The sequence below is a fragment of the Diabrotica virgifera genome, chromosome 3, assembly GCF_917563875.1.
Source record: "Diabrotica virgifera virgifera chromosome 3, PGI_DIABVI_V3a".
NCBI classification, from domain to species: domain Eukaryota; kingdom Metazoa; phylum Arthropoda; class Insecta; order Coleoptera; family Chrysomelidae; genus Diabrotica; species Diabrotica virgifera.
In genome coordinates this window covers 145,599,881-145,625,797 of record NC_065445.1, presented here as the reverse complement: position 1 = coordinate 145,625,797, position 25,917 = coordinate 145,599,881, and the positions used below count along the sequence as shown (strand labels likewise).

The following is a 25,917-nucleotide window of genomic DNA, read 5'->3' as shown; positions in this document are numbered from 1 at the left end:
AAGTTTGTATACCTGTGTACCAGTATGTAACAATAATATTAGTTAAATGAAAAAAAAAGAAAGCCATTTAGGAATACCTTGTGGGGAAAGCTGATAAAATTAAAAAAGATATTTTCAATAAATGTTTAGAAATAATGTTTTCAATATGAACTAATGCCGGGTTGCACCAACAAATCTTAAGCTCGAGGTTAGCCCAGATCAGCTTATAGATAGAGCCGCCATAATTTTTCACTTATATTGCACCATAATTTTCGATTCTTATCTAAGAAATCCACGTGGCAATCCATTGTGGCAAGCTGAAAATTGATCTAAGACTCAATGGTGCAACGCGTATGTTTCGTAAGCTGAGCTTAAAGCAACTCTTAAGCTTAACTGAAACTTTAAACTAAGCTTTAAAACCTTTAAAAATTCCCACCAACTATATTTTTTAAATAAAAGTAGTTTTTTCGTGAAAGACCTGTATATGTAGATAATGTAGATAATAAATAAATATTACTTACATTTATTTGCCAAAATTGATATGGTTTAAATTCTCACAAAGCTTTATAAATGAAATCATTCAAAACCAAATATTCATAGCTAAAAATCCAAAACAAAATTCAAAATAAAACGTCAAACAGATTTAAGAATCCGAAAGGACAAATAGATCTACAAATTTTTAAATTTGTAGAAATTACATCCTATAATTCATTAATTAATTGGGGGACACACTGTATGTACTTTTTATGTACCATTACCTTAGCACACTTTATCTTAACTCGTCTAGTTCAATTACACAATATAAATGTTTACCTGGTTAGATAGGTGCCAAATTGATTTTATGATTTCATTGGCAAGGTTGAGGTTAGAAATGCAATATTGTCTTATCAAATGCTAAACAGTTCCTGGTATATTCATGTAACAAACGAAATAAAACAAAATAAAATAAAATAAAATAAACAGTAACAGGAGTTTTGCTGGTTTGTTTATTGATTTAAAGAATTCGGAGAATTCAATAAACCTTTTATTTTGCTCTTGAGTTCACATGTTTATAAATAATAAAAAATACAAATTTTTATGATGACAATGATTACAAATAATGCTGAAAAATGAACGCAAAAAGAAAAGCTTCAGTTTTTTTAAACCCTTTAAAAAATTAAATCTGAAGAAATATATTAGAGAGACTGGTGATAACGGAAACTATTTAATAGGAAGACATAAAAAACCCACATAATTAGGTACATGAAATCAGTAAAATTATTACAATTTATTAGTGGAATATAAAAAAATTGAAATGATGTTACAAAATAATGTAAACTTTATAGAAAACTGTACACAAACTGTCTAAATGCAAACGACTACAATATCTTTAATTGATCATAAAAATATTTGACAGAAAATCTACTATGATAGAAATATTGCACGTAATATCTCATTTATTCATGTAATATTCATAAAATCGCATTGATAGTAATTAAAAATTATAAAATTTTCGTCGCTTAGATATCTAAAAAGAAGCAATTAAAATCTTTATGAACAAAATTCGTTATTACTTGTCCAAGTTGTATATAAATTAATTGTGTACTTATTCTTTTATTATAGCTGTAATAAGAGTCGGTTTCTTTTATTATCAAACAAGCAAATTCTCCATTTTATTAAAACACATTCACAACATGCCAAAGAATAAAAGTTTCCAAAACCTACCTGTAATTCATTCACGATCTTCTCTGTCATCAGTTTGTCAGGAGATGATTGACCACTGGTCAATTGCTGGTGCATGTTGACCATTTGCTGCTGCTGCTGAGCGACTTGAGCCAATGCATGAGCATGAGCTGCTTGTGCGTGTGGGTTAGGACTCCCCATATGCGGTGATAATTGAGACTGCTGATTTTGTTGCTGGTTAGGTCCATTAGTTTGTGGTTGTTGCTGTGGATTAAGTTGTTGTTGTTGGTTCATCTGTGCATTCTGTTGCTGTTGCTGCTGTTGTTGCTGCTGTTGTTGCTGCTGCGCCTGTTGCTGAGCCTGTTGCTGCGCTTGCTGTTGAGCTTGTTGCTGCACCTGTTGTGCGTTTTGTTGTTGTTGCGCTTGCTGTTGCGCATTGTGCTGCGCTTGCTGCTGTTGTTGTTGTGCTTGTTGCTGCGCATGTGCTTGATTATTTTGTTGCGTTTGCTGATTGGCTTGTTGCAGAGCCAAAGCTCCTGGCGTAACAACGTGAATCTGACTACTGTTACTTTGTTGACTCGGTGAATGTGCAGGTATGGAATTGGTAGACCCTGGTACTGGCGAATTTTGATTCGAATTAGATAGATTCTGAGGCAGATTCTGAGGTGGTCCTCGCGCCTGGTTCCAGAAGTCATTGTTCATCTTAAAGACTGGTCTATTGTTTACCTCCGCCATTGGTATTTGAAGAGGTGTTAGCGGTGTCGCCCTGAGGTCAAGGGCGGTATTTTCTTGTAATTTGAAAGAATTTTGCAGCCACTTTGCTACAAGATTCTCATGTTCAACTTTTAAATTACTAAGTATGTTTTGTTCCTCCGTTGTGAAAATTTTGACAGGTTATTTAAAACCGATTGTAAAAAATGCCGTTACTTGAACGGCTAACGTCACGTCGTTGATATTTGTACTAATTTTTCTTGTAATTATTGCACCTCAATCTCAGCGATTACTTTACTGAAAATCGACTGAGATATGTGTGAGTAAATACTGTGTAAAGCAGCGAAGGGTTGATCTTTTTTCTCTCTCGTTTCTCTTGTTTCGATTGTTAACTAGCAGATGTTCTATGGTTGACCCTTCGTAGGTTAGTATAATTGTAGATAGATCTGAAAACAATACGCTCGTAAGTAAAATGATATTTCAACATGCGTTTTATGTCGACACTACGTTCATTTTAAATTAGATTTGAAATTGAGGATCGTGTGTGCATGCAACTGATTCGTTTTAAATATTGAAGTGTAGATGGAAAGGTGATTTTAAAATATCTTATTAAAAATAAATTGTTTGATTTAAAACAAATGCAACTCTGGCCAATTTTAAAAACACTTTTAATGTCTTTCAATACGATGAAAAATAAACAGAATTTTTATCTAAATATATTTTTTAGCAAAAAACTTTGTTTTTCGTGAAAACATATTACTTTTATAGAAAATTTAAACTTATACATTAATCACACATTTCGATTATTTGCAAATTTAATAGCATTGTAATTTATTAAGTGTTAGAAAAATATTTCTTTTGATCTGGACTATTGTTAAGTTGTTGAAAATCTTCTTAATAATTGCTGACAATTCAATTAAATATAGATTTATTTTAAGATAAATTTATTATTGTAGCAAATTCTTCAGCCAAATACTTATTACTAATCTTAACGTGAATAAGTATAGAATATCAGAATGTACAGCAAAATATATTGTTGTTTTGTAGTTTTGTGTTTATCTTAGCTGTAAAAACAATGAAAAATTTTACCTATGAAGTATCATTGAAAATGCAGAGACTTATTTTTAAATAATTAATAAATGAAGTAATATACTAGTATGAAGTAGTATACTATGATATTGAGAAATTATCCACGAAAATGTAGCCTTAAAATTATCAGTAGTACCTAATTGCACAAGAGCTCTAAAATTCTATATTAATTTTAGAGTTCCAGTGCAATTTGTTGCGATTATTTCATGAATAAAACTGTTCAAAACCAAAATTTTATTGTAATTTATTGATGTAAGTACAAATTAGTACAATTAAACACAGAGTTTTTATAAATATTTGACGATTGAAAGTCATCACTTTTATAATTTTTAAAACATTAATTGTCATTAATGTCACTGAATGTATTTTTTCGTAGCAACGAAGGGCATCTGAAGTAATATACTCAACGACGGGCATTTATCAAAAATTGTCGATTTAATTCAGATTTTTGTAGCTTTCTATTGGTCAGAATCTCCTATGAATGAAATAATCGGTATAATTTATTTGATATTTCTGTAAATAAAGCTGAAGAAAATGATAAAACAGAGGATACAGAAAAATAGAAAGACAAAATACCTACTCTAGAACAAGGTCAAAATAAGGAAATATCACAGTTAGAAAAGAAGTTTACAGTAATAATGGTAAAGCAAATGTTAAATGCTCATGTATGACAAATGTTTATAACTTTATAAATAATAAAAGTCTGAATCATAGACTACCGAGAGTCAGCTAAATAGTATCAGTGTGTGGTGCGTAGAAAGAGACTTAATGAAGAGCTAGCTAATATACGAGGACTTCGATAAACAAACCATATCCTCAATTATAAAAATATGTCACTACTGCAAAAAAACAGCAGACAAACAACTCCCCTTTATCGTGATACCTAACAACAAAACGACAACAACATGCGCGTTAGTTACAACGAAAAATCGCCCATTATAGGGATCTCGAGATAAAATTATGGAGCGAATGGAGAATAAAAGGTACTCAAGAGTACCTATGATCCCCTTAACCACTAGTGCTATTCCGAAGATCCACCTCGAGAACATCAACCAGAGCTCTTAGTAAACATTTTCATAAAGCCATACAAAAAGAACTAATTCACAAGACGTTTAAAGGCGTTAGAAAGGTACTCAAGCGTACCTATGATCCCCTTAACCACTAGTGCTATTCCGAAGATCCACCTCGAGAACATCAACCAGAGCTCTTAGTAAACATTTTCATAAAGCCATACAAAAAGAACTAATTCACAAGACGTTTAAAGGCGTTAGAAAATTTGTTGGCTATTCTTTTAATCGTAAGTATTTGAAAGAGTGATTTTTTTAATTTCAGAAATCAAGAGTCGTATAACTCTCCTAATTTGGTATAATCTTGGTATAACAAAACTATCACTTATATATACAACTGTAGAGAAAAATACACCAATGAGATCCTCAACAAGAAATAAAATGCCGTACCGAACAAGCAAGACAAGCTTATATTAAACTTAAACCGCGACTTTGTAACCGCAATCTTTCCTTCAATCTCCGTTACAAAATGGATAAGTACTATGTATGTTCCATATTTTTATACAGCATGGAGACATGGGCGTTGAAAATATCTTCCAGTAATAAGTTGGAGGCCTTCGAAATGTGCACCTTGCGAAGAATGTTCCGCATAACATGGAGAGATAGGGTGAGAAACGAGAAACTCTTAAGAAGAGCAAGTACTGAGAGATAATTGGTCAATTCGATCAAGACACGAAAAATTGGATATCTGGTCCATACCCCGAGAGGGAAAAATCACGCAATCCCTGAACTAATAATCCAAGGAAAGATTGAGGGTAAGAGAGGAACAGGTCGCAAACAAATGTCGTGGATGCGAAATATAAAGAACTGGACAGGCATAAATAACACTGGCGAACTTTTGCATGCCATCTGACCTTAAGATAATTTGCCAACACACTTATAAGTGCATGGCACCATAAGAAGAAGACAATATTTGTTTTATTTTAGAAGTAAATATTTCATTACATGAATAATAATTGGTCAATATTAGGCTTGTGGAGGGAAATTTTCATAAAGCAAAGAAGAATATAGAAGAGGTATGTGCAAAACCAAGTTACAAAAAATTCAACATTTATGAACTCAAAAACACCATAAAATAAGAATTTTTCCCAATTTTCACATTAATAATGCAGAATTTCATCAGGTTTTCAAAACATAATATTATGTATAAGTATTAAAAAGATATAGGTAACAACATTTTACACTAGTTATATGTGTTTTTATAGTAGGTATCTATGCAATAATAAAAAGAAGAAATACAATAGAAAAAACAAAAGACTACGTCGAGAAAATACAAAAGTTGCTACGATGATCAGGTAGAATACAAGAAGTAGTGAAAAGCAGAAAAAGTAAAGAAAAAACGTAATGTAATCCAAATAATGTCACCTTCTTAAGTAACAAAAAACATATAATATGAATACGACATTCTCAAATTATTACTAACAAAAAATGTAGACCTTCCCAAAAATAAAATGACAAATATAAAATAATGGATGACAAATTATGACAGATGATGACAAATACACAATAATAATAGACAATATTTGAAAATCAATCATATCTATTAGATATACTTGTATCCGGGGATATTACATGTAAAATGTCATTTTGAAATATAATATTATAAAACAGAAATAACATAAAATATAATAGACTGCAAAAATATTACAACAAAACCTATATTATATAAAGGAAAAGATTCCTCTCATTGGCTGCATACCATAATAAAAAACTTACTAAGGAAGTAAAACTTCACTTGTAGGTATATAAATTTATATATAAAAAAATTTTAATAAATTTATATACCATCTGCCTACAAGTGAAGTTTTACTTCCTTAGTAAAAAAAACCTATATTGGTCTGACAGAGCAAAATCCCCCATTAAGAACAAATCCAAAAAGAATGAGCTCAAAAATCTATTGTTGTTCTGAAGCTATTTCCTTGTGGCATTTTTGTAATTAACTTTTCTATGGGTAATACGCCATAATTTAACTAAAAAATGATTTTATTAACATTTGTACAAAATTTAATATAATTTTAATATTACAAATATATAATTATAATATTACAAAATACAAAATATTATAATATTTTTTATTTTCACAACGACATCCGATTTGGACGTCGAAACGTTAATAAAATATTTTTTTTAGTTAAATTGTGGCTTATTTCCCATAGAATAGTTGATTACAAAAATCAATTTTCACAACAATAGTTTGTTAAAAAAAATTGTGTGGAAATAAAAATATTCCAAAAGCCGATCAGTAAATCAAAAATTCCTGAGTTTGTTTTGGAAAATATTAAAAAAATAAAAAAAATTGATGAAAAATGTTCCTTATAAAAGATATATTTATTTGAAAAAAACCCTAAAAAGGGGCTACAAATATAACAGAATGTTTTCACAGTAAAATAAGTACATAAAACCATAATTAGTGAAGACAAAGTTAAAATTTAAATGTTGACAAAGATAAAAAACAAGGTTAGGTTATTCTTACAGGCTTGACATGCTAAGCCACCACCATTAAAAAAATAGTTTTTGAAGAATATGTTATATATATTATTATTAGCCATTTTTAACATTGGGTTTTTAAAATGAACGATTTTTATACAAATTTGAATTCTACAATCGGTAAATAGTTCAAAATGATGATGTTGCAAACCAATTTAACATTTTGCATATTCTTTGTGTAATTTTCTCCAAGATAAACAAGTACAATTTTCAATATTTAGAACCAAAATGTTAGCTAACGAATTTAGCAGAGTATCCAAGCCAATTTTACATCAAGAAATGTTAGATTTTGAGCTCAACAAATTGGAATAAATTAAAAAACAGATTATTTAAAAACTGAAGCATGAAGTAAAGGTAATGTTAACATTTTATAAATATATCGAGAAAATCAAAACAGCATTCAAATACTTTGCTCCGAATGAATGATTACTTGTTAGTTTTTGGCAATGAAAATTGTTACTTTCTAAAAGAAATTAGAAAAGTTTAACGGAACACCCTGTATATTATTGTATCTCTATAAAGAAAATGTGTCACTTGTAATGTTATAAATACAACTAGATTTAAAAAGGGCCACCAACATAAACAATTTAGTGTAACATGATTTTTCCGAAAAATAAAAAAATAGTAAAAAATATTTTTTCTGTTGCGTTTTGATTTTCAAAACAGGACATTAAAGTTATCTGGTCAAAATATAGAATGGTATTTTCAATACCGAACATATGTGTTCAGTTTATATACTTCAAAACAAAACAATATTAAATATATTGAAGTATCAGTTAAAAGTTACTATATATTTTAATGTGTTCCATAGGCCATAGATGATTCTTATTACTTCCGCCAAAAATGACAACCTTTGCAAAAATAATTTTTAACTTACATAATAACAATAACTACTCTATTTGTTTTATGAAAACATGATGTTATTACATGATGTTACAACAATTTTTAATACTTTCTTTGCCTGTCAATGAAGATGTATTTATATTTGGTTGTTGTTTGAATAATTATAATTATGGTCTTGGATGTTTTTATTATTTGTTTTTTAACTAATGTACACAGTAGATTAAATACCAATATCATATAGCATATAAAGAAATAGCATACAAAATAGATATATTAGACCAATGACACTACTTGAAATTGTGGTTCCATTCTAACCTAATAATTTCTTTCATAGATAGCAATATCACTATTTGTGACATGTTTAAGGATTATTTTGAGAACAATTTTAGGCTTGGTAGTTTAGTTATTTGATAAACAAAAGTTAAAACCAGATGATCCAGTTCCACGTTATTATTTTAACCTATCCTGAATGAATGATTTTAAAGTTTTAATGTTCTAAACTAATTTTTAGTATATCTATGATATTTAAACAGATATTTTGTCAGAAGTTGTATGTGCATTCAAGAAAGTTTAGAAAAGAATATAAAAAAGTTTATAAGTTGTTGACAAATGTGGTATTTTTAATGTGACAGTCGTAAATAATATTGAGGGAATGGTATAGTTGAACGAAATGATCCTGATTAACTATGTAAACAAAGAATTCTACTCACATATTTCGATAAAATATTGCACTTGCCCAATACTCAACACCTGAGCCAAGGACTCTTATCACTGCCAAGTTCGCGCCAAAAGTTTCAAAAAAGAATGTCGCCGATAAGCACAAGGATATGTCGCGCGTTTACAATTTTTATTAATTATTTTTAAGATGTTTGGGAACAATTTGATTTTTTTTTTGGATCAGATATAAAAACCGGCACTCCGCGTTAGAGTTATGTTCGTCGCGAGCGTCCTAGCTATAAGAAAGTCCGTAGATAACTAAGAAACGCGTCGCCGTCTCCAAAAGACGTCCAGCGTCTAAAAGCGACGCCTTGTTACTAAGAATATAAGGGTAAAATCTCGCCGAGAGGGACAGACTTATACAAGTGCAACGGGAGCGAAGGAGAGCGAGGAAAAATAGTCGCGAAATAAGACAAAGACCTAAATATGCAAGTTTAATATTTCGAAGCGAGAAAGGAAACACTCGCAAGGGTTGAAAGCGAGAGAAGTTTACACAAGAAGAACGTGGGGGAGTGAGAACGGAGAACCTTAGAACTTCATCTTATTGCCACGCATGCGTTGGCTTGTAAGGAGTAGCGTTTTCTATCCCCACCAGGAGGGTTGAGAAAAAATGCTCCTTGTCATTTTTTCGCGCGCCCCTCCACCTAGGGGAGTACCGGCTAGTGTGTGCGAGGGAGTTTTTCTAGCGGGAGTTGGACGGTTCGAGTGGACAGCGTGCCAGTTTGGAGTTGTTAGGAGGCGAGGGTGAGTTACGTGCAAGATGCACATGGTTTGTTTGGGTTTTTATGCGTGCGTTTGATTGTTGCGTTTCTACGGGGTGATTCACTTTGTTCAAGCGGTTATCGTTATTGTGTTTGATGTAGGTAGGTCGAGGACCGGTTGAGGGGGTTCGCTCGGCGCGCTCAGTGCACTGACAATAAACACGTGGTCGGGTGGTCAACACACATTTCTTTATAAATCTTTCTTTGTTTGTTTGTTTATTAAAAAAAATTAAATACATTTTTGTTGTTTTTTTATTTTTATATATGAAACTTGGTATTAACATTTAATATATAAAGACAGTTTTATAAATAGATAATATAATTAATGAATGAATTACATTTTCAGCTACTTATAAAACTTTTACTATTATGTAAATCTAGTACACATGTGGCTTCTAACATTTATTATTAGAGTTGAAATCTATCCAGCTAGTGGTATTTACATTTTCATTATTATATTTAATACTGTTTGTCATGTACTGACATTTATTGAAATTTTTATTGTCTGATTATTTATTATAGGACCTAACTATACTAAGGACCTATTCAAGATTTTAAATTGGTGTTTTTTATTGTTGTTTTAGAGTATTTTGCAATTTAAATAATATATAAATTGAGAGAAACATCTGTCTTGAACAATTTATTATTTTATATAGGTACATACAATAATGCCCAAAATATTATCTAAACGGAAGAAAATTATGGAATGTTCTATCTAGCCTTATGTCTCGGTTTTTAAACTTATGTCTTCTGTGTCTTAAAATTATATAAATTAGAAGTAAGGAATTAAAAATAAGATTTGACATTATTTATGAAGTAACAATTTAAATTTAATTATAAATCAATTTGTGATGCTTTTGCATTCGTTAAATATAAATTATTAAACATTTACATTATTAATTATTTACTTTCTATTAAAATAGTATAGTATAAAAGATTATTTTAATTGTTTGTACGCACATTGTTCAATACTTTTCATATTTTGTCTTATTTGTCATAATGCAAAGTTCTTCTATTTTAAGTAAACTGTTATAAATACATTTTTAATTTTAAAATAAAAATCAGTTAATTACAAGACGAAATTTTAAATTGACTGATAACAATCATATTAAATAATAATCATCGCTAAAATTCGGGCTATATTATTTGATTTTTATTATGGGTTTAATAATTTTTTTCCTATTATTCTTTGCGTGTTATGTTGTATTGAACATTGGAAATCACCATTGCCATATGATGGACTTCGTCTAAACCTTGTCTGAAAACTGTGGTTGTGCTTGTTCGATATCACTGCAATAAGTTCTCGAGTTAAAACGTTCTTTAACGTATTCCGATAACGACACCTTTCACAAGTTGACGTCTATTTCTCTTATCTGTCTGTTAATACCTTGTCTACAACTTAGTCTAGGTCTTCCTCTCTTCCTTTTATCTTGTGGTGCCCAATATAGGATCTGTTTAACCGATCCCAAACATAAAATAAACGATCCTCTCTCATTCTCTGCTCGTGACCGCACCATCTTAGTTGGTTCATTCTAATTTCTTTGGTAATTGTATGCCTGATATTCATAATTTCTCGAATTTTATTATTCCAAACCCTATCTAACCAGCGGCACATCTCCAAAAATCCATCGTTTGCCTTTAAGGTTTTAAGGTCTTTCTTCCATCGGCCACACCCCACTAATATTATAACGTTTTTATATATTATTTATTTTGTGTTTATTTTCTTTTGTGATATTTCTATTACTCAATATGCTTTCAGCTGTCTTATTCATTCCTCTTCTTCCTTCGGTATTTCTGTATTTAATAGATTCACATAATCATTCGTAATATACATGCCCCGATTTTGATTTCGATATTTACCTCAGTCCCAATTTTTGTATTGTTCTATTAATTTTCGCATCATATATTCAGCATCATCATAATCATATTCAAGTACTTTCTGGTCATCTGCAAAGTCTAATGTGTACACTGTACACCGGTGTATTAACACATATTTTTACATTTCTGTTTCCAAATTTTTAAAGTTTTTTCTAGATAGATGAAGATGCTCGATGTCAAACAACATTCTTGCTTTAGTTTTTTGTTTATTGACAACTATTATAAGGTGGTATTTATATACGTTTTGTGGAGCGATTCTCGAAGTTTTTATTGATGGCTTAGGCCATATACTTTTTTGAGGTCCACATATCCACACAAACTGAGATTCCTGTTTTCTTTTCATACTTTTATCTATTATTTGGGATATGGAAAATAAACGATATATTGTTGACCGTCCCTCTCCAAATCCTGCTTGTTCCATTGTTTTCTTTTCAAGAAACTCCATATTTATAGGTTTATTTAAAAAAATCCCCATATACTATTGAAATTGTACTAAGAATTTCAGTTGTTCTATAAATCTCTAGAGAAGAATAGAGAACAGCAGGGAGATACTGGATTCCATCAAAATTAGAAATCTGCAATACTTGGGTCATATAACACGTAGTGACAGATATGAACTAAAATTAATAATGCAGGGAAAGATTTAAGGAAGGCGCAGCATAGGTAGAAGAAAAATGTGCTGGCTGAGAAATCTCAGAGAATGATTTGGATGCAGCTCAACTGAACTCTTTCGGGCTGTAGTGTCAAAAGTTAGAATAGCAATGATGAGTGCCAACCTTCGTCGCGGAGATGGCAAAAGAAGAAGATAAATCTCCCTTATCTTACTTCCCTTCTTATGAATTGTGGTTACGTATATTTTCGATTTCAGTATCCTTGCTTTTTGCTTGTCCTAGCTTGTTTCTAATATCCCATTACGTTTAGCATTTGTCTAACATCTTTTTTGTTTTCCCACTTGTTTAGTCTGGACGTCATAACTTCACTTATGTTTGTTTTAATATTTATTTTTTTTTTATTTAGAAAGTACAGCCGCATCCACCTTGATGACTATGTGTTTTGTTAAGAGGTATTCTTAAAGATATGAGGATATGACGAATTACGAACATTTGAAGTATCTACATATAAAAAATAATTTGTGGTAATCAAATGTTTAAATCATTTTTAATGTAGATTTTTAAAGTCTGTTTTCAATGTACATCATCATCAATCAGCCAATCGCGTCCACTGCTGAAAATAGGCCTCCCTCAGTTTCCCGCTACTCTTTTTATATCGTCGGTCCATCTAGTCGGTGGTCGTCCTCGGCTTCTTTTGTAGTTTCTGGGCCTCCATTCCATGATTCGTCTTGTCCACCGTCCATCTTGTGTTCTAGCTAAGTGTCCCGCCCAGTTCCACTTAAGCGTCGTAGCTCTTTCGATGACTTCTTGAACTCCTGATCGTTGCCTGATTTGTTTATTTGTTATGTGATCTCGAAGGCGAACGTACAGCATTGCACGTTCCACTGGTCGTTGTGTAACTCTGAGTTTATTTGCGGATTTTTTCAGTGTTATAGTCTCTGCTCCATAAGTTTGTACAGGAAAAACACATTGGTTGTAAACCTTTCGCTTAAGACACATGGGAATTGGCTTGGAAACTTTTTAAAATATGGCTTAGTTTGTCTAATGCTGCCCATTTCAGGCCATTCGCCTCTGTATTTCATGTGTTTGATTGTCTCTGCTTATTTTGATCTCGTGTCCCAGATATTTGTAAATTTCTGTTTGTTGTAATTGGTATTATGTTTCCATTCATTACGAGATTTGTCATAATTTTAGTGTTCTCAAAGTTTATTTTTAATCCTGCTCTCTCAGACAGAGCTTTAAGCGAATGTGTAATAGAAACTGTATCCTGTAAGTTATCTGTGATTAATACATCATCCGCAAACCTCAGATGATTTTGAATCTTTCTTCATCTATATTGATGCCCATATCTTGCCACTGAGTGCTCTTAAATATTGACTATAGAGCTGCCGTGAACAATTTTGGTGAAATATTGTCTCCTTGTCTTAGTCCTAAATCTAAGCTGATTTTTTCTGTTTATTCCGGTAGTCGTATACTTGACTTGATGTAGTGTATATTCGATGTACATAAGTACTAAATTGTTATTTTCATTTTTTGTATTACCAAATAGCAAAACAAAATTTGTTTAATTTATATTTTGAGAACGATATCCGAAGTGAAATTCAAAACGTAAAAGAAACGTATTTGAACTGGAATTGTTGTTAATTCCCAATAACAATAGTAAATCAAATTTACATAACATTAATATTCATAATTCATTTAAAAACCAAAATATGACAAGAAAATAGTATTAACAATATTTTTCATAAATTATTATGTAAGCTAGTAAGGGTAATTCAATCAAATGCTTGTAAAATATACAGGGTGTTCGTAACTACGTGTGACAAACTTTAAGGGGTAATTCTGCATGAAAAAATATTGACAGTTTGCTTTATAAACGTATGTCTGCAAATGTTTCGTTTCCGTGATACCGGGTACTGAAATGTTTTCCACAAATTGACGATTTATACAGGGTGATTCATTAAGAATGTCCAATCTCTGAGTTGTAGATTTTATACCTTAAAATATTAGGATTTAACCCAAATCACTTAAATAAAATGTGGCTCGTCAGTGAGTTACAGGGTGTTTTATTTAAAACTTTAATAACTAGATATTTTTACCCAGAACTTTAAAACTATTTGAAATATCCTCGCCATACTTAGCAGAAAGTGTAGGTTCTGCACACCCTACGAAATTGTGATAAACAAACGTTTTTGGCTACTATCAGAGGCGTACGACAGGGGATAGTGAATGGTTGATCTTCCCAAATTCTACGCCACTGGCGGAATTAATATTTAAGGCAATATTGGGATTCTCCAATACTTTATATGTAAATAACACATACTCTTCATTCGTAACGATAAAGTCATTAGTTTTCGAGATATTTGAAGTTGAAAATGAAACGGCACAGCAATTGTGTGCTATGCATTGAGCCCCTTCATTTTTAACTTCAAATATCTCGAAAACTAATGATTTTATCATTACGAATGAACAGTACATTCTTTTCATATAAAGTATTCACGAATCGAAAAATTACGCTAAAATAGTCATTCCGTCAGTGGCGTAGAATGTGGGAAGGGTCAACAATTCAATCTCCCCTGTCGTACACCACTGGTAATAGCCAGAAACGTTTATTTAACATAATGTAGTAGTGGGTAGACTACCTACAAATAGTTAATATTTAATCCAAATCACTTAAATAAAATGTGGCTCCTTCCTCAGTAACAGGATGTTTGATTTAAAAGTTTAAAAATTACTCGTTTGTACCCAGTACTTTAAAAGTATTTGACATTTCCTTATCATACTTGACAATAAGTGTAAGCACTGTGCACCCTGCTAAATTATGTTAAATAGATGTTTCTCGCTACTACCAGATGCGTACGACAGGGGGAAGTGAACTGTTGACCCTTCCCAAATTCCACGCCACTGATGGTATTGCTATTTTAGCATAATTTTTAGATTCTCCAATACTTTCCATGTAAATAATATACTTTTCATTTGTAACGATAATATCCTTAGTTTTCGAGATATTTTAAGTTAAAAATGAAGAGGCACAACATATTAAATCAAAATAGCTATGCCGTTTCATTTTCAACTTCAAATATCTCGAAAACTAATGGCTTCATCGTTACTAATGAAAAGTATATTATTTATATAGAAAGTAATAGAGTATCTAAATATTGCGCTAAAATAGCAATTCCGCCAGTGGCTTAGAATTTGGGAAGGGTCAACCATTCAATATCCCCTGTCGTACGCCTCTGGTAGTAGGCAGAAACGTTTGTTTATCATAATTTAATAGGGTGTATAGTACCTTCAATTTCTGCCAAGTATGATAAGGATACGTGAAATAGTTTTAAAGTAATGGGTAAAAATAGTTATTAAATTTTTAAATAAAACACCACCCTGTAACTCAGTAACGAGCCACATTTTATTTAAGTGATTTGGGTTAATTCTTAATACTTTGAGGTCTAGAATCTACAACTCAGAGATTGGACAATCTTAATGAATCACCCTGTATATTACCTAAAACTCGTTGATATATGGAAATGAAATTTGGTGGGTCTTAAAAGGTAGTTATTGCGCATTTTTTGACATACAATTAAGAATTTTGTATTCAGCATTGGCGCTCATACGGGTAATGTGATCTAAATTAAAAAAAAATTATAAGACCACTAAGAGATTTTAAATTAAAAATGATTTTTGAATTCCTCGTTCAATTTGTAAACAAAATTTAACTTCCCTTTTTTAATATGAGGCGCCCGTTTTATGCTAAAAATAAAACACCTGAACGCTTACAAATTATTCAATATATGTACAGAGTATAACAAAAAGACAGGTCATAAATTAAATCACATATTTTAAGATCAAAAATAGTTCTAATAAACCTAACTTACCTTAGTACAAGTATGCACATAAAAAAAGTTACAGCCCTTTGAAGTTACAAAATAAAAATCGATTTTTTCCAATATATCGAAGACTATTAGAGATTTTTTATTCAGAATGGACTCATGGCGTTCTTATGGCAGGAACATCTTAAAAAAATAATAGTGAAATTTTTTTGTTCCTTTAAACTCCCCTAAACTTTTGTGTACGTTCCAATTAAATTTTTTTTGTGGTACCATTAGTTAAACATAATGATTTTTAAACTGTTTTATCTCTTAGTACGTTTTGGATAAGCTAGTTTTTGGCGAATTTTTTAAACATTTTTAATATCCATAATGGTTAAGTAAGATTATAGAGACCTGATAATAATATAATAATATGAAAATTTATTTATAATTTACATTTTTTAGGTATATTTTGAAACCTATAAAAAAAGCAGCCGCATCTCGATAAAAAGTGACTTATAGAAAAAATACTAACAGGCAAAATTTTTTTAAAACACTGTGTTTCACTCATGGTGCCTCAATAATAATTTAATTGGAACGTACACATATCTTCGGGGGGGAGGGGGCGGGGCATTTATGGGAACAGAACTCACATAAAATTTTCTCACATTTTATGGGTTGCAAAAATTTCACAGTTTCAATTTTCAATTTTTTTAAGATGTTCCTGCCATAAGAATGCGATATGTCCATTTCAATAAAAAAATATCTTAATAAGTTTTCGATATTATGTATTGGAAAAAATCGATCTTCATTTTGTAACTTCAACTTTTTTTATGTGCACATTTGTACTAAGGTAAGTTAGGTTCAACAAACTATTTTTAGTCCCAGAATATGTGATTTAATTTATGACCTGTCTTTTTGTTACACCCTGTATATTCTATACATATATAAACTTATTTCTATTTCTACTTTCAATGTTCATTTAAAGATGGAGTTACTACAAATAAAATGGTATCTTTGGATGGTGAAATGATTGTGAAAAGCAATAGTTTAAGTACTTGGGATCGGTATTGAGAGTAATGGAGAAATGGATGGAGATGCATGCAGTAGAATTAGGGCTGGATGGATGAAGTGGAAGAAAGCAAGTAGTGTGTTGTTAGACAGAAAAAATCCAGTGAGGCTGAAGGGAAAATTCTATAAAACAGCCATAAGACCGGCTACGATGTACGGAACTGAATGTTGGCCAGTGTAAAGAAATATATAAACAACGAATGCATGTGGCGGAAATGAGAATGCTTAGATGGATGAATGGAGTGACAAAATAGGATAAAATTAAAAATGAGTATATTAGGAGAAGTCCAGGTGCGGCAGATACCAAAATGAGAGAGCATAGGTTGAGATGGTTTGGTCATCACCCAATACGAAGAATTGCTGAAGTGCAAATTCCTGGAAGGAGTAGGAGAGGAAGACCAAAGAAGACCTGGGGGGAGACGATTAGGCCGGACATGTGCGTAAAGGGGATTAATATTGATATGACCCAAGATAGAATTGTATGGAGAAATGCAATTAGGGAAGTCGACCCCTCATAGGGATAAGGCAAAGAGAATGATGATGATAGGTACTTATTTCAAAGATACTTTGTAAGATGTTTTATTTTTTGTATAAAAACGTCGCATCATATGAAAAAAAAAGATAGATTTTTTTGTCAAAAATTGAACGGGAATTCAAAAATTATGTTTAAATTGAAATGTATCAGTGGCGTACTATTTTTTTTTATTCAGACCTTTACCAATATGGTATAACATCCTGTACACTAAAAATTTTTTTTGTTAGAGACGTTGAATTATAATAATAGGTTTTTTGTGAAAATGTATTTTGCTTGTCGTTTTGGGATTTTCAAGGTAAATACCGTTTTTATTTAACTCACAAAAACGATCATGGTTATGGATTCGGATTTCGAAGGTGTGTTTGGAAGGGACAAAATGCACACGAGTTTACGTTGCATTTCAATCGGACTGTTTGTTTTATTTCGCGATTAAATTGATTGTATTGGAATAAGGTAAACAGAGAACCGGTTGAGGAGAAAATGCGAGGTGGAGTGCGGGAGGATAACTATACGAGGTTGGGTGGTCAGATTACGTCAGGTTTTCAACATTTCGTTTATTATTTTTGTTTGGTGCTGAATAAGATATTCTTGTTTTATGTAACGTGTTCATTTATATTTCATTAAGAGAATTTTTAACTTTATGTCAATCCTATAATAAATTTTGAACACTGGATTATTGCCATCCAAGTATTAAACATCAAGAACAGCGTTTTTGAAGATGAGGAAATTTCTGAGTAATCAAAGACTAAATCTGCAAATCCGATATCGCATGGTAAAATGATATATCCACTGGATATAGAGGGTGAGGCAGATAAAAGTCCTATTAGAAATATCTCAATAACTAAAGGCAACGGGATTATGAAAATTGGAATAAAGGGGTTTTGAAAAGTGATCTATTCAATGAAAATATTGTCATTTATTTGCTATTTCCTGTTATACTGGAAGTTGCTTATAACTTCGTTTTTTTAAATGGGGCACCCTGTATATTTTTACATTTTTGGATTCTCCTCGATGTCTTCTTTCTTAAAATGTTGGGTTTTGTAATATTATACAGGCTAGTTTAAAAGATAATTACGTTTTTCTCTTAATTTCGTAGCAATATTCACAACCTGTAGAATTGTATTAGTTTGACATCAAAAACTCTATTTACGTTCAAATGGTTTTTAATAATAGTCTATTATTGTTATTAATTGTTAGTATAGCTAATTTTTTACTTTTAGTATACAGGGTTGGGCGAAACTCGGAATGAGTATTTTCTGAGTCTTCTTAAATGGAACACCCTGTATTTTAGTATTGTAAGGGAATTATATTTTATGGTACTTTTTTATTTCTTAAGCATTCCCTATAGGTATCTAACTTCTTTTATTCGTGCTTAATTGTTAATTGAACCAAGAATCTTAATTACGTAGTTATTTTGATAGCTCAACCATTATTGCTAATTTTAACCCGGCACCTGCCACGTGGCTTTGCAAGGCGCCAACTGCCACGTGGGGTGCTCACAGCACCCCATAAAAATTTTCTGTGATCTACTTATTTAAAATAAGTAATTAATTAAAATAAATAAATAATTATTTAATTGGAACGTACACATATCTTCGGGGGGGAGGGGGGCGGGGCATTTATGGGAACAGAACTCACATAAAATTTTCTCACATTTTATGGGTTGCAAAAATTTCACAGTTTCAATTTTCAATTTTTTTAAGATGTTCCTGCCATAAGAATGCGATATGTCCATTTCAATAAAAAAATATCTTAATAAGTTTTCGATATTATGTATTGGAAAAAAATCGATCTTCATTTTGTAACTTCAACTTTTTTTATGTGCACATTTGTACTAAGGTAAGTTAGGTTCAACAAACTATTTTTAGTCCCAGAATATGTGATTTAATTTATGACCTGTCTTTTTGTTACACCCTGTATATTCTATACATATATAAACTTATTTCTATTTCTACTTTCAATGTTCATTTAAAGATGGAGTTACTACAAATAAAATGGTATCTTTGGATGGTGAAATGATTGTGAAAAGCAATAGTTTAAGTACTTGGGATCGGTATTGAGAGTAATGGAGAAATGGATGGAGATGCATGCAGTAGAATTAGGGCTGGATGGATGAAGTGGAAGAAAGCAAGTAGTGTGTTGTTAGACAGAAAAAATCCAGTGAGGCTGAAGGGAAAATTCTATAAAACAGCCATAAGACCGGCTACGATGTACGGAACTGAATGTTGGCCAGTGTAAAAAAATATATAAACAACGAATGCATGTGGCGGAAATGAGAATGCTTAGATGGATGAATGGAGTGACAAAATAGGATAAAATTAAAAATGAGTATATTAGGAGAAGTCCAGGTGCGGCAGATACCAAAATGAGAGAGCATAGGTTGAGATGGTTTGGTCATCACCCAATACGAAGAATTGCTGAAGTGCAAATTCCTGGAAGGAGTAGGAGAGGAAGACCAAAGAAGACCTGGGGGGAGACGATTAGGCCGGACATGTGCGTAAAGGGGATTAATATTGATATGACCCAAGATAGAATTGTATGGAGAAATGCAATTAGGGAAGTCGACCCCGCATAGGGATAAGGCAAAGAGAATGATGATGATAGGTACTTATTTCAAAGATACTTTGTAAGATGTTTTATTTTTTGTATAAAAACGTCGCATCATATGAAAAAAAAAGATAGATTTTTTTGTCAAAAATTGAACGGGAATTCAAAAATTATGTTTAAATTGAAATGTATCAGTGGCGTACTATTTTTTTTTATTCAGACCTTTACCAATATGGTATAACATCCTGTACACTAAAAATTTTTTTTGTTAGAGACGTTGAATTATAATAATAGGTTTTTTGTGAAAATGTATTTTGCTTGTCGTTTTGGGATTTTCAAGGTAAATACCGTTTTTATTTAACTCACAAAAACGATCATGGTTATGGATTCGGATTTCGAAGGTGTGTTTGGAAGGGACAAAATGCACACGAGTTTACGTTGCATTTCAATCGGACTGTTTGTTTTATTTCGCGATTAAATTGATTGTATTGGAATAAGGTAAACAGAGAACCGGTTGAGGAGAAAATGCGAGGTGGAGTGCGGGAGGATAACTATACGAGGTTGGGTGGTCAGATTACGTCAGGTTTTCAACATTTCGTTTATTATTTTTGTTTGGTGCTGAATAAGATATTCTTGTTTTATGTAACGTGTTCATTTATATTTCATTAAGAGAATTTTTAACTTTATGTCAATCCTATAATAAATTTTGAACACTGGATTATTGCCATCCAAGTATTAAACATCAAGAACAGCGTTTTTGAAGATGAGGAAATTTCTGAGTAATCAAAGACTAAATCTGCAAATCCGATATCGCATGGTAAAATGATATATCCACTGGATATAGAGGGTGAGGCAGATAAAAGTCCTATTAGAAATATCTCAATAACTAAAGGCAACGGGATTATGAAAATTGGAATAAAGGGGTTTTGAAAAGTGATCTATTCAATGAAAATATTGTCATTTATTTGCTATTTCCTGTTATACTGGAAGTTGCTTATAACTTCGTTTTTTTTAAATGGGGCACCCTGTATATTTTTACATTTTTGGATTCTCCTCGATGTCTTCTTTCTTAAAATGTTGGGTTTTGTAATATTATACAGGCTAGTTTAAAAGATAATTACGTTTTTCTCTTAATTTCGTAGCAATATTCACAACCTGTAGAATTGTATTAGTTTGACATCAAAAACTCTATTTACGTTCAAATGGTTTTTAATAATAGTCTATTATTGTTATTAATTGTTAGTATAGCTAATTTTTTACTTTTAGTATACAGGGTTGGGCGAAACTCGGAATGAGTATTTTCTGAGTCTTCTTAAATGGAACACCCTGTATTTTAGTATTGTAAGGGAATTATATTTTATGGTACTTTTTTATTTCTTAAGCATTCCCTATACCTAACTGGTTTAAATTGTGAGTTATGGGTGATTCAAGCCAAATATTAATTGTAACAAAAAATACGTGAAATTTTATTAGGTTGGCGGTGAAAATATTCAATCACAAATAATTTTTCGGAAATGAATACATATTAATCTAGACTGATCTTGAACGCGGCACCTGCCACGTGGGGTGCTACCAGCACCCCATAACATATTTTTATCAAATATTTGGTATTTCAAGTTTGGTAACGGAGCTGTGTGTCATAGTAGCTTTCTATAATATTATATAGCATAGATGTGTTAGTGTTTGAAGTGGTTATTTAGTGTCACTCTGAACTTATAGCTCTAAAATCGAATTGGGGTGTCATCATCTGGCACTCTAAGTTTTAAATTTTTTTTGTATTTTTGATAAACATGTCAAATTTACATGTTTTATTGAAATAACTGATTTAAATTATTAATATAGACTCCATACTCACTAAATCTTAATTTTTTTAGATATTTTACTTGACTTCATTTATTATGACTTGATACTTGCTAATTTTCTTACAACACCTTTTTCATTTTATTTTTTAACTTTTGTAACATATTAGTGGCTAATAAGTCAATAAAACATGTTTTTTATATTCTTGTGTTGCTCAACACATTATTTTGTTTTTTAAATAAGTAGATCACAGAAAATTTTTATGGGGTGCTGTGAGCACCCCACGTGGCAGTTGGCGCCTTGCAAAGCCACGTGGCAGGTGCCGGGTTAAAATTAGCAATAATGGTTGAGCTATCAAAATAACTACGTAATTAAGATTCTTGGTTCAATTAACAATTAAGCACGAATAAAAGAAGTTAGGTACCTATAGGGAATGCTTAATAAATAAAAAAGTATCATAAAATATCATTTCATTACAATACTAAAATATAGGGTGTTCCATTTAAGAAAACTCAGAGAATACTCTTTCCGAGTTTCGACCAACCCTGTATACTAAAATTAAAAAATTAGCTATACTAACAGTTCTTAACAATTAGTGGAGTCACTGAAGGTGGGTATGAGCTATTACCTCCGATTTCGTTGAACCTCCATCGATTTGCATGAAAATTGGTGAGTGGTTAGAGGATATCTCAAGGAACAAAGGTGACATGGTGCCAACTTGCTCTTTTACGCTGGGGGTGGATGCCACACTTCTCGGAGGTGAAAATTATTTTTATTAAAACTAACCCCATAATTCGATAGAGGGACAAATTTCAAGCAAACTTTGTTATATAAAGTTATTAAAATAAATCAAAACTTTTTGAGTTATTAAAGATCAAAGATTTTAATTTTTCTTGAGAAAAATGCATGTTTTTAACCAATTTTTCATCAATAACTCAAAAAGTGTAAGTTTTTACAAAAAAGTTATTAGTATCAAAATTAAAGGTAATAAAAAATGAAATAAACCCCTTACTAGAAAAACCTTTTAATGTTAAATAAAAGTGAGTTATAGGTATGAATTAAATGTATATTTTTTCGGCGAGCAAAAAATTTTACGCTAGCAGTAGCCGTAAAATGAACTTAAGGTTCCGCGGAACGGAATAGGAATAGCCGAACTGAACCGACTACGCACAAGTCCTGTAGTCCGTTTAGTTCGGCTATTCCTATTCCGTTCCGCTGAACCTTAAGTTCGTTTTACGGCTACTGCTAGCATAAATTTGTCGCCCGTGGAGCCTTAGCCTAAGTATTCAAGCTGAAATAACGGGAACTCGATGCATTTTATAACATAAACTTATTAAACATTTGTTAAAGTACTTAAAAATATCTATCAAATGAGCCCCCGAACATGTTGATAGCGTTAAAATTTATGCTCCAAAATTTTTTCAAAAATCTTTTAAAATTTTTTCCAAAAAATGTTATTGTTTTTTTTTTTAATAACTTCGTTAGTGTTTACGATATCAGGTCCATCTAAAAACTGTTTGAAAGCTAATTACAAGTGCTATTTAAGCACCTTAAACTTAATCTTTTAAACCCCTCACTTTTTAAAAAATAAAAGGTTAAATGACCCCGGTTGCATGGTTCCCACAGCAAAATTTAAGATTTAAACGTTTCTATCTCGGTTATTTTTAAAAACCATTTAAACATAAACAGAGTTTTTGTTGTCAAACTGCTAATATTCTACAGGGTGTGAATGTTGCTACGAAATTTAGAAAAAAATGTAATTATCTTTTAAACTACCCTGTGTGTATAATACATATTACAAAACCTCATATTTTAAGAAAGAAGACATCGAGAAGAATCGAAAAAATGTAAAAATATACAGGGTGTCCAATTTAAAAAAACGAAGTTATAAGCAACTTCCTGTATGACCGGAAGTAGCAAATAGGTGAAAATATTTTCATTAAATAGATCACTCTTCAAAACCCCTTCACTCCAATTTTCATAATTCTGTTGCCATTAGTTCTCGATATATTTCTAATAGGCCAGTTATCTGCCTCACCCTATATAATTGTATGGTCTTCTTTATGATGTAGCTTGGACTTGTTGACTTAATGAAAAAGAGAAAGCTAGAAGCTCTTGGGATGTGGCTTTTTAGTTAAAGAATTTTGAAAATATCGTGGACCGATTACATTACGAACGAAATGGTGTTACACAGAATGGGGAGAGAAAGAGAACTTTTGACCACCATTAAAAAGAGAAAAACAGCATATTTGGGCACATACTTAGAAATGAGAAGTACGAGTTATTACAGCTGATTATGAAGGGTAAAATCGAAGGAAAAAATTGTCCTGGTAGTCGACAAATATCTTGTCTGAAAAACATTCGCGACTAGACCGGGTTAAACACACAAATGCTTTTTAGAAAAGCAAAAGATAGAGACGAATTCCCAATGGTTATAGCCAACCTTCATTAGTGAAGTCGTCACTGGAAGAAGAAGAAGTATTACACCATTAGAAGTATTACATTAACAAGTGTTAATAAAATTATTAAAAAGGAATGAAAATAACTCTTTAATCAATAGAGTTTATTACACTTAAGTTTCGGTCATTATCTCATATTCTCGTATTACCTCGTACGAAAGAATGTTTACTGTTAGAGGAAGAAATTAGACCTTAGACTAGAATTGAAAGTAAAAGCTCTCAGATGTTACAACTTGGACTTGTAAACTGGACACTGCAGCAAGAACACATAAACAAGCTACAGTTATTTGAAATGTGGTGTTACATAAGGAAGATTAGAATAGCGTGAAAAGATAAGAGAAGGAAAGAGTAAGGGAACAAGGACAGTGTCACGATTGAAGAATTTAAGGGACTGGTTTAAATACTTACTTACTTATCCTCTTCGTTCTCACTGGAACATAGGACATCTACTGTCAATGTCCATTTTTGCCTATCTTGTGCTTTTTCTCTGACTTCTTTCCAGGTTATGACGACGCTATCTACGTCTTTAATAATTGTTTTTTTCCATGTATTTCGGCCTCGCTTGCTTCAGTATTTCTGGAGGTTGGCAGTCCAATGCTTGTTTTGTTATATCTGTTTCCAGTTTCTGCAGAGTATGGCACAACCATGTCGATGTTCTCTTTCTTATTTCTTTATGTATTGGTTCTTGTGTATTTTATTTTCCATAAGTTTGAGTGTGTGATCCGGTTAGGCAAAAATATTCTTAGAATTTTTCTTAAGCATTTACTAATAGTAATGAAGGATTGCATCTTTCCAATGTTGTGTTTTGTTATTCTCCAAATTTGTGATCCATATAATAGTATTACCTTTATACTACTATTGAAGATTATTAGTTTGGTGTCCAGTTTTATCTCATTAGATTTCCATATAATATTTAACGTATAGCGTGCTGTCTGTGCTTTGCCAATTCGTGTTTTCTACTATTTCTGTTACTATTATATGTATATATAGGTACTATTACCCACAATTTTCTCTGAGTAGGATATAGAACGCCTTCCTAGGAAGGTTTAAATACAATTCCATAAAACTCTTCAGAGCAGCGGTACATAGAGTTACGATATCGATGATGATATCCAACCTCCGATTGGCAGACAGCACTTAAAGAAGAAGATGAATGACTACTTTCGATATAAGGGAATGAGTAACATTTAGAGCTTGTTTGTAATTTCTGATAGAGAAATATAATAGAATATTCAACAATATCTAATATTAACACTGTTTTTAACTTAATACAGTCGAACCCGCTTATTAGAATACCTGTTATAGGAATATCCCGGTTTAAGGAATAGAAATTTGAGGTCCCCAAACGTTTCTACTAGCAAGCAATGATCGGTTATTAGAATAACCCGATTATAGGAATACTTTGGCTTGGAGCCAAGGTTATTCCAATAAGCGGGTTCGACTGTATTAAAATTTTTTAAAACAGACGAGTTTTCTTTTAAGTTTTTACTGGTAAATAGAAGAAGGAGCTTCTCAAAATACCAAGGTTTTCTAGTCATATACTGCGAAAAAGATATTCATCAGTCATAGAATTGTGGAGACCACGAGAATGGACAGTGAGAGAATAGCCCGAATAGCAAAAGATTCAAAACCAACAGACAAAAGACCAACAGGAAGACCCTTTAAAAGCTGGCAATATAGCACGCAGTCAAAATCACAGCAATGAATACAAGCTCAAATTCGGTGAAGAACATGTCCCAAGTGGCCTAATATAATACGAAGTTTTTAATATAACATTTTCCTAGTTCATCTACAAGATTATACATACCTACAGAAAATTATATTTCTAAAATTATGATTTAATACAATACTTTAAGTTATTTTGAGAGTGTGATAAGATAAAAGGTGAATTAAT

At 31.6% G+C, this 25,917-nt stretch overlaps 1 protein-coding gene across 5 annotated transcripts in view; it reads right to left on the bottom strand.

The window, feature by feature from the left end:
• LOC114338464 (zinc finger protein 252-like) overlaps nucleotides 1-25,917 on the bottom strand; it is a 397,861-nt gene that overhangs the window by 315,436 nt on the left and 56,508 nt on the right. For all 5 annotated transcript variants that reach the window (XM_050646922.1, XM_050646924.1, XM_050646925.1 and 2 more), the window contains exon 2: nucleotides 1,684-2,798. In XM_050646922.1, coding sequence (XP_050502879.1) covers nucleotides 1,684-2,376 — 693 coding nt within the window. In that variant the 5' untranslated portion in view covers nucleotides 2,377-2,798. The remainder of the gene's footprint in view (nucleotides 1-1,683; nucleotides 2,799-25,917) is intronic.